General features: G+C 52.1%; 1 protein-coding gene across 1 annotated transcript; it reads left to right on the top strand.

Moving 5' to 3' along the window:
- The first annotated feature begins 13,841 nt into the window (after positions 1-13,841).
- Positions 13,842-16,806, top strand: LOC100900249 (uncharacterized transmembrane protein DDB_G0289901-like). The gene is made up of 3 exons (XM_003740405.1): positions 13,842-13,967; positions 14,330-16,339; positions 16,525-16,806. Exons 1-3 carry the CDS (start codon positions 13,842-13,844, stop codon positions 16,804-16,806), a joined length of 2,418 nt encoding a protein of 805 aa, XP_003740453.1.
- The last annotated feature ends 210 nt before the right edge of the window (positions 16,807-17,016 follow it).

The following is a 17,016-nucleotide window of genomic DNA, read 5'->3' as shown; positions in this document are numbered from 1 at the left end:
GGGGGAACGTCTCTTCGCTGGGAGAACACGAGTCCGATCGAAATCCTGAAATCCAAGTCTCGCTTCAGCAAATATTGGTGGACTGAGCCACGCAGAGGCTATCTCGGAATCTCCAGCGATGCGACGCGGCGCTTCAATGCAGAAATCATGAGAATGATCGCTATCTGCCTCGGGCCTGACTCGGCTTCCGTATGAGCGCTCATGTTTTCGATACGAAAAAGAACGAACAAACAAACAAACATACGGACGAGCGGATGGACGGACTGGATACTCGCCATAAAATTTTGGATTTCAAGGCAACGTATTCCCTGAACGTCAACGTCGGCCAACCGGAAACTTTCCGACGATCGACTCCAGGGAATCGTGTGCATCCAGCTTCGCGCGGAGATTTCCATTTCTATGATGACCAGCTCATGCCGAATTCCATTCTTGCCCGGCCGTTCCGGGACAGATGTTCGTCATTGAAGTGCATTCCCAGTACATATTTCTGGCGGCGAGCCGTCTCGAGCTCTTTTCCTGGAAATATCCTGAATAAATCTGCGTCTTCCGACTGACGATGAAGGGAGCAATCGACGATAATCGATTGGAACTCCTCGCCCGGATGCTCTGCTACTACGTTCCACTTCGCTACTCCAAGTTCCTTCTCTCTCGCTGAGACGAGTCGCGACGACCGTCTCTCAACGTTTCAGTCATTCGCAATACAATTTCGAAGCCTCCTGTTGCGGATCAGTCTCTCTGGAGCCTCCCCGAATCCCATCTCAAGCGCACTCAGCTGGTGACAATGAGATTTCGCGGGGGAAACGCGGCCCAGGGGGAGGGAAACGCTCCGCCCATCCTCCATTCTTCGGAACACACAATGCTACGGAGTCGAATTCGACAGACAGTTGACGTATCGACCTGTGGCCTTCTGAGTAGACAGCTCCATGAAGTCGAAGCGAACGAATGCTCCTTTCTCCGTGGGAAGACTTGTTCGCTTCTCCTTTCATGTATTGTCACTTTGCAGCTCCCCTCCACTCTCCTGAGACTTGATATGTCGACTGTGTCGAAGTCTGACTCATCAGGAACCGAAACGCATCCCTGTCGATTGTTCCAAGTCGACACCTCATATTTGAACTCGGACCGCTCTGGAATTCTAAACGACATCCGTACGACGAAAATATACGTGCCTGAACTTCACCCGATTTATAGAGATTGTTTCGGAAACTTTCGCGAGAGAACGATCAAATGAAAACGGTGACGAAACGTGACTGACTCCGAAGAGGCATGTCGCCGATTCTAAGGGGTCAAAATTGATAACTTCCCTACCTCTCGTTCCACTCGAATCCTCTCACGCGGAACGAGCGAATAATAAATAGAAATAGGCTCGTATCACATTCATGCCGAAAGCCGTTCCGGAATGAGAATATGAAACCCCGAGCCGGATCCAAAGCTCATAACTCATAACGTGTCTACAGCGGAGGTGTTGTTGCTAAACGCTGAGATTTTCCTTCTTATTCTCTCACAGCAGGCTATCGCTCCCAAGCGCGATCACCGAGGTCGACGAAACTCATCGGCGAGAGGAAGCGGCTCCGAAAAACGCCTTCAGCCACGAAAGCGATAATTCATCCGCGACCGTGTTACTCAGGGTTGAGCCTTATTCTGATAGGTATCCCCTTCCATGGAGAGCGGCGTGTTGTCTTGGACGAGAGACATCTTCCTGAGTTAAATTCTCCGACCGCGGCGACCCCGAAACCCGTTTTTTCTTCGATGCATCGTTCGAGACTGTCTGCGCGCATTCAGTTTGAGTTGAGAGAAGAGTGTAACATGATAAATCCGTCGAGAGCAAGAAATCGAGAGACAAGGGATCGTTCATCTCCGACTTCGGAATTGATGTATCTGTTCCGAGAGCTCTCGTCGAACTTTCAGCATGGAACACTCAGCATTGAGGGATAGGTACTTGGCTTGATTCGATAAACGATAATCGAGTAAGCTGACATCTGACCCGTAGTCATCCTTCGACGAGCCCGGCCGGCCTGATGTCAGGGAGAAAGCACACTCGAGACAGGAAAAATGTCCGCCGAATTCCAGAAAGCTAACACAGTTCCCCGTTTTCATTCAATTAGAAGCTTAATTGAATGAGCGCTGATGAAATATGAGCCTTCCGAGAAATACAATTGCACTTGTGTGTAAATCCACATGGTCCGATTTCAGTGCGGCGCCTAAGGGAGGGGGAGAGGGGTCGGCTCCGTTCTGAATGATGACCGAGAACGACGAGGAAGAGCAGCTCATGAAACATTGACATTAGACTGAGGGGTGTCCTGCGTCGAAGTGGCTCGTACCATTTATTATTAAATAGCGCCTCAGGCGTCGTTCCCGCTCCAGTCTGTCGTCTCAATCTCGCTTGCGGCAGAGCAGAGATGTGAATAGATTGGGATCTCCGCTGAACGTTTCTTCTAATTGCGTTGATGAGATGGTGACGGTGGTGGAATTAGTCGAGCAGAATCGTCGTACTCCACGCCATTGAGTCGACACGCCCGAGTTTGGACCAAAGTCCGATTCCGTGCCTCGAGAGAAGCGGAAATTAAATCCCGTGTTTCTCGGAGGGCGTGCCCGAGCGTTGAGTCGACCAAATTCAAGAAATCGTTCCAGCATTCTCCTTTCATCTGTAGCCGAGCTTGTTCTCGCCTTCACCATGGTGCTACGCGGGTGTTCTTCTCGACGCATGAGTATGTTTCCATTTCGAAGCAAGAACCGCAAAAGCGTGACGTCCACCCAACTCCGTTCGCTGGAGCGAGTCGTCTGAAAAATTGACGCACCGGGAAGATCCCTCCACCGCCGATTTCCCTTCGGTCGCTTTTACAATTAGTGAGGCGGTTCCAGCGACGGTCGTTTGATCTTTGAAGAGGGATCGGACCCGGACCCGTTCGGACCTCTTCCTCACTCGAGCTGCCATGCGAGTTTTGATTAGCCACGCAGAATCGGGGTATGTCAAAGAGTGGCGACAATCAAAACTGGAGTTAATGCCCAAGTAAGGCTGGTCTGATCCGGCAGCCCTCTCTCGGGGGAAGAGGATGCCGGTTCCGAACTTTCATTTAACCAGCAATCGGCGGGAACTCTGCACGAGTGTTTGTCGACAGCTGCTCCCGGTTTCATATTAATAATCGGCTCAACCTCAGCAAGTGTAACAGTTTTCTGTATCCTTAAGCAGCTTACAGGAAAACTTGTGAGAATCGCGTTGTGGTGCTTCACAACCAGAGAGAAACACCAGATATCGTGTCCTGCGAGGGGAGCGAGAAAGGAGCTCCGGAGACTCCCGAGTTCCCGACTCCGGGATCTAAATCATGTTCCTGATTTTTTTGCGACGAAACTTATTTTCTCAATGGAAGTTTTCTTTCGTTCCTCCGCCGCGCCCTTGCCTAGAGTTCACGCCAGGAAGGATGAGATTTCCTCGATTACCAAGTTGGTGAATTTCTTTCTCTGCGTGGATTGCTCCCACTCCGATTGATTATCGTGAGTCAATGCGAGAATTCGCGGAATTGAGGACGGCGCGGCGTGGTTCTTCCGGATGGATGCATGCAGGCCTTGAGTAGAATGGGTGAACGTGGAGTTCGTCTGAATATCAATGCGCAACTGATTCGTTTTTAACGATCGCACCGATGCTTGCAACGGGCCAGATCGGCCTAGATGATCCACTTCGTTTGATGGCTCCTCTCGTCTGGAATCCGCGCGGGAGCGTTGACTCGAATCGCGCTGGAGAGATTCACCAGGGGCGCTACTCGGGCGCTATACCTAACCATCCACTTATTGTGATGTACTCGAGGAATCGTTCTCTTCGAGTTATGCGAAAGCTCGAGAGAAAATCATCGGGTCGATCGCTCCCAACGCTACGACTCAAACACAAATGTCTCAAAATACGGATAGATGTTTTGAAGTGTTCACCCTCATCGATCGGTGTCTCTCGGTGTCGCTCACTCTTCCTCCCTGGGGAGCGAGCTTTCAAGCGATGGAACTTACGGAGTGAAGCTCACATACAGGAAGCTGAAGCGCTTCCCGGGAGCATTTGGGACACTGCTGGGCTTTCTTCGAATGACAGTCGACGCACCTTTACTCTCTGTACCTTATTCCAAAATCGTACGGTGTTTGCCTGTCAAACCCATCGAGAGGTGCTTACCGAATTCGCATGGACGATAGGCCGTCTATGTAAACTCCATGCCGCGCGAGCCATCTTGTCGAGATTTTTCGATTCGGGCATTGATCGTACGAGTTCTACAACTTGATTGCAATTATTCCGAGTCATCGTGCGATTTTGGAAGGACGGGCTTACACGAGCCCTCGTTGCTTCTTAGATAATTGCAAATCAAGTCGAGTGATGAAATCGATTATCGTGAGCCGTTAGCGGGGCAGCAGGCGAACGGCGGCGTGACCTTTTCGGTTAGCGTCTGACGGCGGACCGTCGCTGCTGCTCCAACAATTAAAGCGAAATCATCAAAAGTCTTCCATAGGTCCTCGCCAGAAGTCCCGATTACGGAACTTCGGGAGGCACCGTCTAGAACGCCTTCAGTAGAAATATAAGTTTTTAATGGTCCGCTGCCCACTTTTGGATGGATGATTCAAATATTTCAGCGCTTCATCGCGATCCATGAGCATTTAGGCGGTTGCAACGGACCGGGTACTGCAACGCAGGAGCGCATCAAGTGCCCGACTCGTTTTTCGATGGATATCCCTATGGCTCCGATCGCGGGTTCACTGATCTGAATTCGGAGTTCCCGGTCCCTCGAGAGTCCCACGGCGAGAGCGCCGATCATACGACTGTGAATTGGGACCTGAATATTGTTTCATGCTTTCTCGCAGCGTTCCCGGGACGAAGCTCTCGAACTTGTCTGCGTAGACATCTCCGCTATTCTATCCCAATATTAAGGATGTTCTTCGACCGGAAAGGGCAACCAATTTCTTCTTCGAATTTTGGATCACGGCGGAGCAAGGTTCCCGATCGGCGCAACGATGATGATATCAGTTTCTGCATGCTCGTGTTTTTGTCTGGGATTCCCAAGATCGGATAAGGTCACGCTTTCGGAGACGCGTGGATCGATTCTGTTCTGGAGTGAGTCTTCTGTTTTCTTATTGTTTGCTCAGATTTCTGCCTTGTCTCCGGAGCAGAAATCGCGGGAAGCAACTCGAGAGCTCTCGTGCTCAGGTGCCCCTGCTGAAGACCCCAACTGGTGATCTTCTCTCATCGTCTTCCGATAAGGCTGCTTGCTTTGCCCACTACTTCTCATCTATCTTCACACCCGATGATGGCGCTCCCATACCTCCTGTTCGTTCCGGTGATTTATGCCCTCCTCTCGTGGACTCTGATGTCGATGAATTCTCCACCTACAATGCGCTGCGGGCGCTCGGCGACCAACTAAGCGTCACGCCTGACGGTCTTCCTCCGTTTTTCTTCTCTTATGCCGCTCTTGGCTTGGCCAAGCCGCTTCAAATCGTTCACAATCTCTCTCTACAAAGAGGAATTGTACCTCGCGCTTGGAAAGTATCATATGTAACAACAATCTTCAAATCTAAAGGCTCGCGAGCTGATGTTGCTAATTATCGACCAATCGCTCTGGCGGTGCTGGCCAGCAAGATTCTCGAGCGCATCCTCGCGGAGCGGATCATCGCCCATTGCGAGGCACATGACCTTTTCGATCGCAACCAGTTCGGCTTCCGACCTAAGAGATCCACAGTGCCCCAAGTGGTGGAGACACGTGATAACATAATTCTCCATAACATTGAAGAATGGATTCGCAGATGGGAGCTGCTGATTTCGGCGTCAAAGTCGGTCGCACTCCATGTCCTCCATCACGATCCTTACTCTTACACCCTATTGAGCGATAAAATCCCTGGGCTTGACCAAGTCAAAGATCTCGGGGTCATTGTTACTTCTGATCTCCGTCCCGATACTCACATCCACTTGGCCATCGCTCGCGCTGGCAAGGTGGCGAACTTCGTGCTTCGGGACTTCTTCGCTAAACTGCCGTCAGCTTTTATGCGCGCGTAGGGCTTTCTTGTGCTGCTCTCGCTTCTCTATGGCTGGGAAGCCTGGAGACCCTGACTCGAGCGCTCCGTGCATGCCCTCGAGGCGTTCCAGAGACGCTTCATGAGACGTGTTGCCTTCAGGTGTGGCATTGATCCTGGCTCCATTTGCGTCGAGCCGCTATCAGTTCTACTCGATTGACGCGACTTCGCTCTGGCCAATTGCATCATGCGCAACCCGGCTTTCTGCTCATTCTTCCAAATGCACTTCACGAATACTCGTACTCGCTATCGGTACATCGTTCTTAGGGCTAGGAATAATCTTGTAGAGCACTCCTTCGGTTGGAGGCTCTCGAAGCGTCTCGGCAACATCTTGTTTAGCTATATCACCATGTTAAGTCACTGCTAGAAATCATGCCCGTTATGTTATTACCTCCATTAACATCATGCTCAATATATTGAGTGTATAACAAAACTCAGATGCGGGTATGTGGAAGCTTCTCCCGAGGAAGTTTCCCATCTAAAAAAAGACTCCGTCTTCGGAATCCGACTCATAAGTTTCGAGGGTAGGCGTTCCAATCACGGGGAAGATTGCACACGGTGCACAAGCTATTGAGCGCTCGATTCGCTGTATTTTTCCAATTTTGACCGCTTTCCCGCTCGGATGACATACGGCGCGCACGACCGATGTTCGTAGTTAGTGAAAATACAGAGGAATCCGTGTCCGAGCCCCGGCTCCGTCAGAGGACCGAGATTACACAAGCGCTTAACTTGGAGGAGAGGGCCCCTGCCCCTGCCCCCACACCCCTTCGAGGGTGATGAGTGATGAGTACTTCATTCTCCCCTGATTCTAGAAAAGTCCTTCCATCAACCAGCACATATCATATTGAACTTATTGTTGGACACAAAGTCTTCATGGCGCGGCGTCGAGCCTTCTGACGGAGTACCTTCACACTCCACGGGACATGGCTCATTCTCTTCAATGGATTCGGGCAATCAATTTTATTGCTGGCGAGTGTTGTCGGTGTGCGATCTATTAGGACGGGCGAGCTTGACGCGATCCCGGGAGGCTCCATCTTGTCAAAAGGAAAGACTTGTGTAAGTCGCGTTCCCCGTCAGGCTCGATCGAGTTTGCTGAGCATTTTCCCCCTCGCGGACGTCGGCAGCTCCGCTCGAGCGCGAGCTCGTGATCGCAACCTTCTTGTACGGAGTTGATTGCCAGATTGAAGCCGGGAGAAGCGATCCGCTCCGGGCGCGGTTTTCCGGCAGATCCTCAAAGTGAGCTTTTGAAAAAAAATGTATACGAGAGTATGCATGGGAGGGTTCGCCGCGCGCAGCACCTCAGCTCGACGGTCCTGCCCGGAGAGCAAGATGCTCCCCTCTCGGGATGTCTCCGACGAGGGTCGCGCTCATAATATGCCTCTCGGGCATTCCCCCACGGCGCAAGCTGTTCCAGGCGTCACCTAATTCGTCAAGTATTCATATGGCTCTCCGAGCAGGTCTATGGGGCTTTCTGAGAAGCCGAAACGTCTACAGAGATAGAGCGAGCTCAGTGGGCTCATGAAAGTTCGGCATTGGCTACTGATCTGCGGGGATCGGCCAATGTGTCCGAAATGGGTTCCTGATCAGGGATCTCAAACATCCATTCACTGCCCATGTCTGACTCCACCCATCCTGATCCGGATCAATTCTCAGCCTTCAGGCTAATCTTTGAGATGGGTCATGGAACAAAGTCTCTTGTCTCGTTGTGATATTTCAATGGAGAGGAGATCGCTCGTTCTGATGACCCGTGGGAAAGAGGACTGCTGTAGATTTTACCGCGGACCACCGAGTAAAGCCATATTGCCGAGAGTTACCCTATTACTTGACGTCAGGAACTTCCGAAAACCCGAGCACTGTCGCATCGGCCCGCCCCCGTGACGACGAGAACGATACGATTTGTCGCTTCTCCGGAGACGATTCGCTACGAGCGCCAAAAAGAGTTCCCCTCACACCACAAATATGCACATTCGAGTTGGAGCGATCGCTGAACGGAAGCCTTGTGTGTCGGGCGGCATTGAAAGCTTCCACACGCGACGTTTTCCGCCTTTGCTGCCGAGTCCCGCATTCCGAAAGGACGTGGGCGTTCATCATCTGGCTTCTGGAATTCGCTGCTGATGGCATCCGATACAGAGGTTTTGCGATATCGGATCGGTTCCCAGGCCCGAACAATTGAATCGGGTATGTATCCCAACCTCAGAAATAAATTTCAACGCTCCACACGATGCCGGTCCGAACGAAATATGGGTTCAGACTTTTTCTGGCTGTATGTTCGAGGGCGACTCCGGTTCAGGTGCAATATGTTCCAATTCACCGGGAACCCTAATGAAAGGTGTCGACTGCTTCGCTAAATGAACGGTGCTGTTCCTTCCGCCGAGTGTTGCCTCGTACTCCAGCACAAAATAAGTAGTGATTGCGGACAATGCTCTGAGCCCAGCGGAGCAAATGGGGACGCATCGGGTTCGATGTAGCCTTCGGGCACAAAGGCAGCGAGTCGAACGAGCGAACGAAAAAAATTTGATGGCCCTCGGGAGTCAGTCGGCCCGATTCTCTGACGTGGGGAAATACCGCGACGTTGCCATTTTCTCCCCTCCGACCATCGACGGAGCATCCGCCCTGTTCTCGAAGCTGTGTGTCTGAACTGTGAGCATACAGGTGATGGATGTCCCGCTGTTGACTGATGGTTTCTTACCTCTGCGAAGCCTCGTTCCTATCGAGCTCAGAAACTTTCAAGGTGGATGCAGCGTCTCAATTCTCCGACGAGTCGGAATACCGTGCGGGGATGTCTACAGATCGAAGGGTTGTCGTCGATTTCACTTTGCCTTCGATGTGAGATAATTACCCGACGAGAAGATCAATGCCGAAAACGTTGGGACGAGCAAGAGGAAAATTCGGCGAATCTGTTCCGCTCATCTTTGTTGACCTTCGAGATAGTCCTACAGCAGGAAAATGCAGAATCAGATTAAGCGAAGGATGTTGGGCAATGTTGGATACAGGCGGGTAGATTGCTCCCGATGAGCGATGGCTCCCTTGGATCGCCTGATTGACAGGTGAGATGTATTTCACGCAAGCGACTAGCGAGACACATATTTCGGACGGAATCGGCGACGTCGATCACATCCGGAGACGTCGGAACTGACCGTCGGTGACCTTGCTCACCGTGCAAAATCAGCTCGTCGACGGACAGTGGACCGCGCTTCTCAGAGGGAAACGTCCGCTGCGATCGAGAGCTAATAACCTGATTATCCAATCGCTTGTTCCGTGATTTTGGTTCGACTTGAATAGTGAATGTATCAGATCGCCCGTCGACCGAACGCTGGTCTGCAGAATAATTTTCGTATCAGCTGCCGAGCTCAAGGAATTTGAGGAAGGTTGAGAATTGAAAGTACGCTCGTCGTGGTCATATGGATATCTCATGGATCAAGGAGAAGAACGAGAACAGTCCTTCAGTTTCTGACTATTATCCTAGTCGATTCGTGCATAGGAGCGCAAGCACGATCCAACAGGATAATAGCACTGCCCATCGAAGCGACACTACTTCCATTTGACATCTCCTCTGTATGTCCCGCCTCCTCTCCGGAATTTCTCGTGGATTTGGAGTCATCATGCGGATGCGGGCGGGGACGAAGGGCTCCCGGAAACCATGTCCAGCGAGAAGCCAGGGGCGTTCCGACATCCCGAGGATCTCGCGCAGGTAGTCGAAAGAATTCTCAAAGGGTCGATCGATGGTGGACACGGTTGGTCCGGGGCGATTGGCGACTGAATCACACTCCGTGGAGAATCGACTGTACGATGGCTCAGCCTCCGACCACAGTCATCTTCCCCGTTCCCTGTCAGCTCTTCCAAGGTCGAATTGAGTACAGTGCACTCTGCCCAGTGGCTATATAGCGTTTCAGAAGCGACTCATCGGTACGACTTTGTGCGGGCTATAAGCACTCGACTTGCGGACCGTGAAAACGCAGACATGTGCTGGGGCTTTCTCGTGAATGCCTCAGTTGAAGCTGGAGGATCATGATTCGATCAAACAAAGTAGCGCTTTTTTGTGATCTTTTCCTTCATTCCCATCTCCCGAGCGCATGCCGAATGGCGACCTCTCGCAATTCCGAGGATTTATGGTTGAGCTTATAAAAGCATTCATCTTAAATCGAGAAGGGAGGCTCACGATCGGGGGAGGTCCGCTGCTGGTAGCGAAGATTCAATCTGCGAGATGGAGCTGTGAAGGTAGCGGCGTAATGCAGGGGATCGGTACGCGAAAGCAGATGTGCGCGCGGTAGCTGATTAAAAGACTTGTGAGATGTTTAACGTTACAAATAATTGAGACTCGCACGCGAGGCCGTTCTCGTTACTCAGTCAGTCGCTCCGACCGAGAGAGCATCGAAATATTCGAACTGATTCAATGAGCGAGATCTTCCCCTGACTGAACAAAGCGGTCAGACTCGTTTGTTTGAGCTCGGAAATGAGCCAGGAGCTTCCCCAGAAACGGAAGATCGAAATGGGAATTCTAGCATCGGGAAAATCATCACTTCAATCATCGAATTAGTCGAGGTCGGAACCTTTGATTGAGAGACGCTTTCTCAAAGTGCGAAGCGACGATCAGGGCGATGGATGGTCATCTGTGGAGGGCTGCTCCTTCTTCATTGTTCCCCCGAAACGCCACTGCGATGGGCAAATCAATGTCATTTTTCACTATCATACATACATACATCGACCCACGGTCAACTCCCGGTGGCGGGATACGCCCGAGGAGCTCGCGGAATCGTTCGATGAATTCGCGGTCCGCCTACCCCCATTCAGCTGCAGCTCACGTGCTGTTTCCCGGTCATACAGGAAACGATGCAATGCTCCCATGCCCAAGCTTCGTTTATTGGGTATCGTCCCAGACGCTGTGTGGGTGATTATGGTCAGTTCATATTCGGACGGGCCATAGGAAAAACGTTGTCCACGCCTAATCCTAGGATGGCAACCAACGCGGCCGCTCCGGGATGGATGGAGGGGGAAAATTCGGCTGAATTAGAGAAAACGGTATGCTATCCGCGGGAAAAACGGGGAAGATCATTAGGGAAAAAACGTCTGCAACGGAGAAGAACGCTCTCCGATACTTTTTCCTTCACGAACCACGGTGCCGTGCGGGTTGTATTGGAAACCGATCCGCCTCGCTCAATGATTATTATTACTGATCAGGGCTCATTTAACACCAAGTGTTTTTCGAAGCGTTTGCTGCTTTTAATCGCTTCGATTTCGTAAGCATGAACCAATCAGTAAGAGTCGTTTCCAGTCGCGGTTGCTCGTATCATAGCTGATGGTATCCAATTAACAGAGTAAGAGAAATCGAACAAATGCATTTACTGTAATGAATGTGATTTTCCCAGAGTCATGTTCATCGGAATCGTCGGTATTGATTCGGAGCTTCCACGGAACGGCGCTTGGATGGAAGCTCCGATTGACTATCCGCGGGAACCGCTCCAGTCGATATCACCGTCAGCCCGTCAGAAGAAACCAGGCCGAGAAGGCCTGAGTCCATGGTAAGACTCTCCTATAGCACTTGAACTACGACGAACTCCGAGCACGGATCCGTAATCATCTGGCGAAAACTTGAGAAGCGCAGTTTGAAGTTCCAATCATTTTTTGACAAAAAGCACCCAAGTTCAGGGCTCCGCTCGGATGGGCTCAAACCTTGACTCGAGGGGTCGTTCCCAATCCATAACGTCCGACCGGGGACAGGATCAAATGAGGATAGCCCGGATGACATGAATTAGGACCGTCATCAGGATCCTAATCGATCGACGCCATCATGACGAGAAGCGGAACAGCGACCTTCTGGTGAGACAGCTCTCGTCTCAGGGTCGATCAGCGGAAGGAATCTGGATACGAGCACGTCATGGCATTCAAGATTCGGTCATTATTTCATTGTACAATAATCAAAGATCAATAATTGGTCGAATGTTGGGTTCCAAATTTGAAATATCGATATCGGAGCGAGAGTATCTCGAGTAGAATCCGCGAGCCCTTCCAGAGCATAGCAGCTCGAGAAGTATACAGCATAAGAACCGGGACGAGACATCGGAGCTCGCGGCCCCGCCGAGCTTGCTAAGCGCTGCGCGATGAGAACTTTGTGTACGTCGATCGCCTTAGGACGGCATCAGGGCGTTTCTCGCAGACTCGCGTTTTCCACGGGCGAGCTCCGGCCCAAAAATCATCCATTCTTCCGGCAGGAGATTTCCCTTCCGAAAAGCTGTCGAAAAAATCGAACCCTGTGGCCGACAAATCACACGAAGCGCTCCGCGTTCCACGGTTGCCCCGTCATGGAGCTTCGAAGTCTCATGTAAACCACACCGAAAAAAGCAAACCGATGACTTCATTCTCCTACTCCCTTGATTTGAAAATCGAGCCATTCGACCCGCGGGATGACTCCTGATTGAGAATGACTGCTTGGAAAATCGGATATTTCACTATTCTCGAGTGAAGACCCGATATGATATGAATTAGACCGGATCAATCGCAGCGGGATGGAGCCCCATCCCAAAGTACTCTCGCCCAAGCAATACTCTCGTGAAAAGGATTTCATCTTTGCGTCGGATTAATTGCTCATTTTAAGTACCTGGGAGTGAAGATACGGATGAATAATATTAAAATATGCGGAGCCCAAGTGTTCCATGGTGTGAAGCGAGACGGGGTTTACAAAACTTTTCATCAGTTGACCGATGAGGTGACGCAGGTGCTCTGGCTTCTGCCTCATCGACTAAAGGCTCCTCACGGTATTATTATTGTGGTGAAAACGCTATGTCGAATCGACAAAGTGTTCACCCGACACGATATCAACGAGATGATCCACCAGCACTGAAATGGGAAAATTGAACCGCATGTCATAATAGTGCCACGTATGTCGTAAACCGTCCGACGTTATCGTTGGATGAGGGATCCGTCAGATCACATGGAATAATGAATTACCGGATTCACGGCTAATCATAATTGATCGGCACGACCTTCGACGACACCTCTCGGAACTCCTTCCGAATCCGGAGTAAGCGGGCCCGCCGCCGCGTTGAGCTCAACAGGATTGATAAATCCAAGAAACTTCCGAATCACATCGCAGAGAGAGAAAGTAGTGGTTTCGATCCGCGGACGAGGTTGCTCGCTCGTATCAAGAAATCGAGTTCGAAAACTGCCTGTTCCCATCCATCGGAATTCGTTCGGGCTGTGTAGAACAATCGAACGATTCTCAATAGTCAATCATTCGGTGGCAGAAAGCTTCGAAGATACATATAATTTCATCTACGCACGGCATCGGATAGCGATAATAATCTATCGTCCGTTCGATCGGATCCTTCAGAAATCCCCGGCAGCTTCGCCCGCTCTGATTCTGTATCGAATACGGTTTTTTGACGAAACACTTCTTGCAGATGATGCCCTTGCCAGATGTTCGGAACGCTGGACCCAGGGGCAATACGCGTGCGCATCATAAGCGCATCTGGGGTCATCCCTCACCCGGTCACTTCTGTCGACAGATCATCCCTAGATATATATAAGGCTATGGTCACTCGACCAAGATAAGCTGGTCCGGGCCGTCCGTTGGCCAAAATGAACCGTGTATGTAAGCTCTCAAGTCTCTATCGAGGATACGCCATTTTCTGTACTGTGCTCGCTCAGGGAGCGTAGTTCGTGTCGATGTGCGGTGTGAACGCGAAGCATTTTTCCCCCGCATTCCGTGTTCGTGTGGGTCGTTGATCCAACGTCGGAATGCTTTAATGCTCCGGACAACGTCAAATTCCGATTGGGGAAGATGTCATAGATAATTATCCCCTTGTTTGATCATGGCTCATGGCTTAGCAACACATCTGAAATCACAGTTTTTATGTCTCCAGCTCCACGTGACTGTGATCCTTGTCGGAGCCCTCGTGATCCAGCTCTCGGAGGCCGGCTACAACAGACCGGACGAGGTGAGTACAAACTCCTAACCGATGAGATTATCTGTGATTGCCACCTGAGCTGGTATATTTATCGCGTCAACGATCCGACAGGATGACGATTTCTCAATGGACGTTAGGGGATACGGCTCCCCGAATTCCGGCGGTCAAATTGCTGCGATCGTTATTCCGTCTCAAGCGCCGAAATCGTCCGCCAAGCCCTCGGGATACGCCCGTCCGGAGATTTCACAGGTTCCTCGAATAACTTCTTATCAAGACCTATTTTCCGTGCATACTTACTCCGTGAATATTGAGCTAGATACCCACTTATAGTCTCTCGTAGAGTCGAAAATTCCATTGTCGACACTTCGGGTTCAAGCATATCAATTTTGCAGGACGAGGACTGGGATTTTGACGTGAAACCGTACGGTGGCAATCAGGGCGGATCTGGCAGGCCGTCATACCCGTCAGGAAATTCCAACGGATGGTCCAACGCGGGACCTACAGTAGCCCCACGAAGACCCGCCGCACCATACGGACCATCGAAACCGACCCAATCCAGTGGTTGGTCTCCTCCAAATGGACCTTCTTTTGGGAACAATTACGCTCCGGCAGGTAATAATGGAGGATGGTCGCAGACAGGATCCGGACCCCTCATTGAACCTAGACAGCCAGCGAGCCCCTATGGATCTGCGAAGCACCAATCGTCGGGAGGTTGGACTGCCAGCAACTTCGGTGCATCGAAGCCGACCTTCGCGCAAAACGGAATTACTTCCGGCGGATGGTCACCGTCGAATGGTCCAAGTGTTGCACCGAAACGCAATATTGCTTCTTATGGTCCCGGCCCAGCTGCTAATAACAATGGCGGATGGTCTCCGAACAGCGGCGGCGGCGGCTTCAAATCGTCCTCTAACGGCCATTCCGGGGGCTACGGTAACTCCAACGGATGGAGCTCACAGGGCTCCCAACCAACTGTTGCTCCTCGACGACCACAAACATCCTACGGGCCCGCACCGAAACCCGGAGGAGGAGGGGGTTGGACCAACGGCGGTGGCGCCGCGTCTCCTCACTCCCCCAGCGGGGGTTTCGGCGGTTCGAACGGATGGTCGCCAGTAGGACCCACAGTAGCCCCGAAGCGTCCCTCAGCCTCCTACAGTCCGAGCACAAACGCAGGTAGCAACGCCGGATGGTCTCAATCCAGTGGCTCCCATAGTCAGGGAGGAGGATGGAACCAACAGCAGCCTACAGTCGCTCCCAGACGTCCTCAGAACTCCTACGGACCGGCATCTGGACCCGTTGCCCAGGGGGGCTGGACCCCATCCGGTCAAGGTAACGCCAAATCCTCTTATGCGCCGAACGGCAACTTCAACTCTGGAAACAGCTGGGGGGCTTCTGGCCCGACCGTCGCTCCCAAACGCGGCCACGTTTCGTACGGGCCGGCGGCGAACGCAGGGAACAGCTGGACGCCATCGAACGCGGGCTCTGCTCAGGCTCCGTATGCTCCGTCCGGTGGCTCGGGAGGCGGTTGGTCTGGATCTCAACCGACCGTGGCTCCGAAACGACCTCAGGTATCCCATGGACCGGTGAACAAGCCCGCCGATGCTGCAGCCTGGTCCGGAGCGGGGCCGACTCAGGCTTCGTACGCTCCGTCCGGTGGTCACTCATCGTCTGCAGGCTGGTCTTCCGACGGGAACAGCGGCCCCAGACAACCTTCATACGGAGGACCCTCCGCCAACGCTGGCGGCAGCTGGGCGCCAGCAGGTGCCGGACCCGCCGCATCGCCTCATCGACCCTCGTCTTACGGATCCCCGACAGGTGGGAGCTGGTCCAGCGCGGCTAAACCCGCGCATTCGAATGGGGCGGGGGCATCTTGGAGCTCCGACGCTCAACCAAACTACGGTCCGCAACGCAGCCCTTCGCCGTACGGATCCCATAGCGGAGCTCCGACCGCCGCAGGTGGATGGACCTCTCCCTCCAACGGTCATTCCAAGCCATCCCACGCCCCCATTGGCGACACTCCGAGTAACAATGGTGCTTCTCATCACGGGGCTCAAGCCATAGCGAAGCGCCCCACTTCTTCCTATGGCGCCCCCCCGCAACACGCTCCGGCAGCTGGTGGTTGGTCTCCCGATGGAGCGAACGCTGGTTACGCACCGGGCCCCGCTAAATCTGCCGGATGGTCAGACGCCCAGTCTGGAGCGCATGCCCAATACGGGCCGACGTCTTCCCACGGAGGTGGATCGCACGATTATGAAGCTGGTGGTCATGGGGCTCCGATGCCCTACGAGTTCAGTTACAATGCCGACCTCGACGAAGGAAACATTTACCGCGAGGAAAAAGGAGACGATACCGGGAAAGTTGTGGGCATCTACACCATCAGGACAAATGATGGCATCAATCGAAAGGTATGCCCCCTTCCCCCCTTCACGGTCCCTAGTCTAGTCGAGACTCTTGAATATTCCAGATGCTAATTATTCGATTTCCACTTAACGATACAATAATGATTTTACTCTACAAATCGTTGAAGTCTCGCTTTGCCGATCAATGGAATGAATCGGGGAATCAGGATAGGATGAATTCCATTTTCCAGGTGAAATACATGGCGGACCAAAGCGGCTTCCATGCCGAAATCGATACCAATGAGCCTGGAACCGCCAGTAAAAACCCCGCGGACGTCATCATCCGATCCACAGCGCCGCAGGACATTCAAGACGCACCAGGAGCTTCGCAAGGAAATTATGCTGGCGGTTATGACAATCACAGCCAATTGTCGAACGCTCGACTACACGGAGGGAGCAGCGCGGGGGCTGCAGGTCATCGAGGTGGAGGATATGCGAATCCCGATGCCGCTGGAGCCTGGGAGGAGAAATAGAGGAGCCTCGTCTAGTCTCACCACCGCAACCACGGAACCACAATAGTCAAGGAACGAATATTTATTCTTCTCGATGGCTTCCGGAGCTCATCATTCCGCACGCAGATGTACATACTCATTGATGGACCTAACGATTCACCGATCACTAAATGAATGATAATTTCTTCCCAATAAATTGGAGAGTTCTTTTCGTACTCGGGGTTTGATCGT

The sequence above is a fragment of the Galendromus occidentalis genome, unplaced genomic scaffold (assembly GCF_000255335.2).
Source record: "Galendromus occidentalis unplaced genomic scaffold, Mocc_1.1 scf7180000076944, whole genome shotgun sequence".
NCBI classification, from domain to species: Eukaryota; Metazoa; Arthropoda; class Arachnida; order Mesostigmata; family Phytoseiidae; genus Galendromus; species Galendromus occidentalis.
This window is presented reverse-complemented; position numbering and strand designations above follow the sequence as displayed.

Excerpts from the sequence above, each read along its gene's own strand:
- LOC100900249 (XM_003740405.1), top strand. The coding sequence starts at position 13,842 with ATGGCTCATGGCTTAGCAACACATCTGAAATCACAGTTTTTATGTCTC. Across the intron at positions 13,968-14,329 it reads GCTACAACAGACCGGACGAG|GACGAGGACTGGGATTTTGA; the intron begins GTGAGTACAAAC and ends TCAATTTTGCAG. Across the intron at positions 16,340-16,524 it reads ATGATGGCATCAATCGAAAG|GTGAAATACATGGCGGACCA; the intron begins GTATGCCCCCTT and ends TCCATTTTCCAG.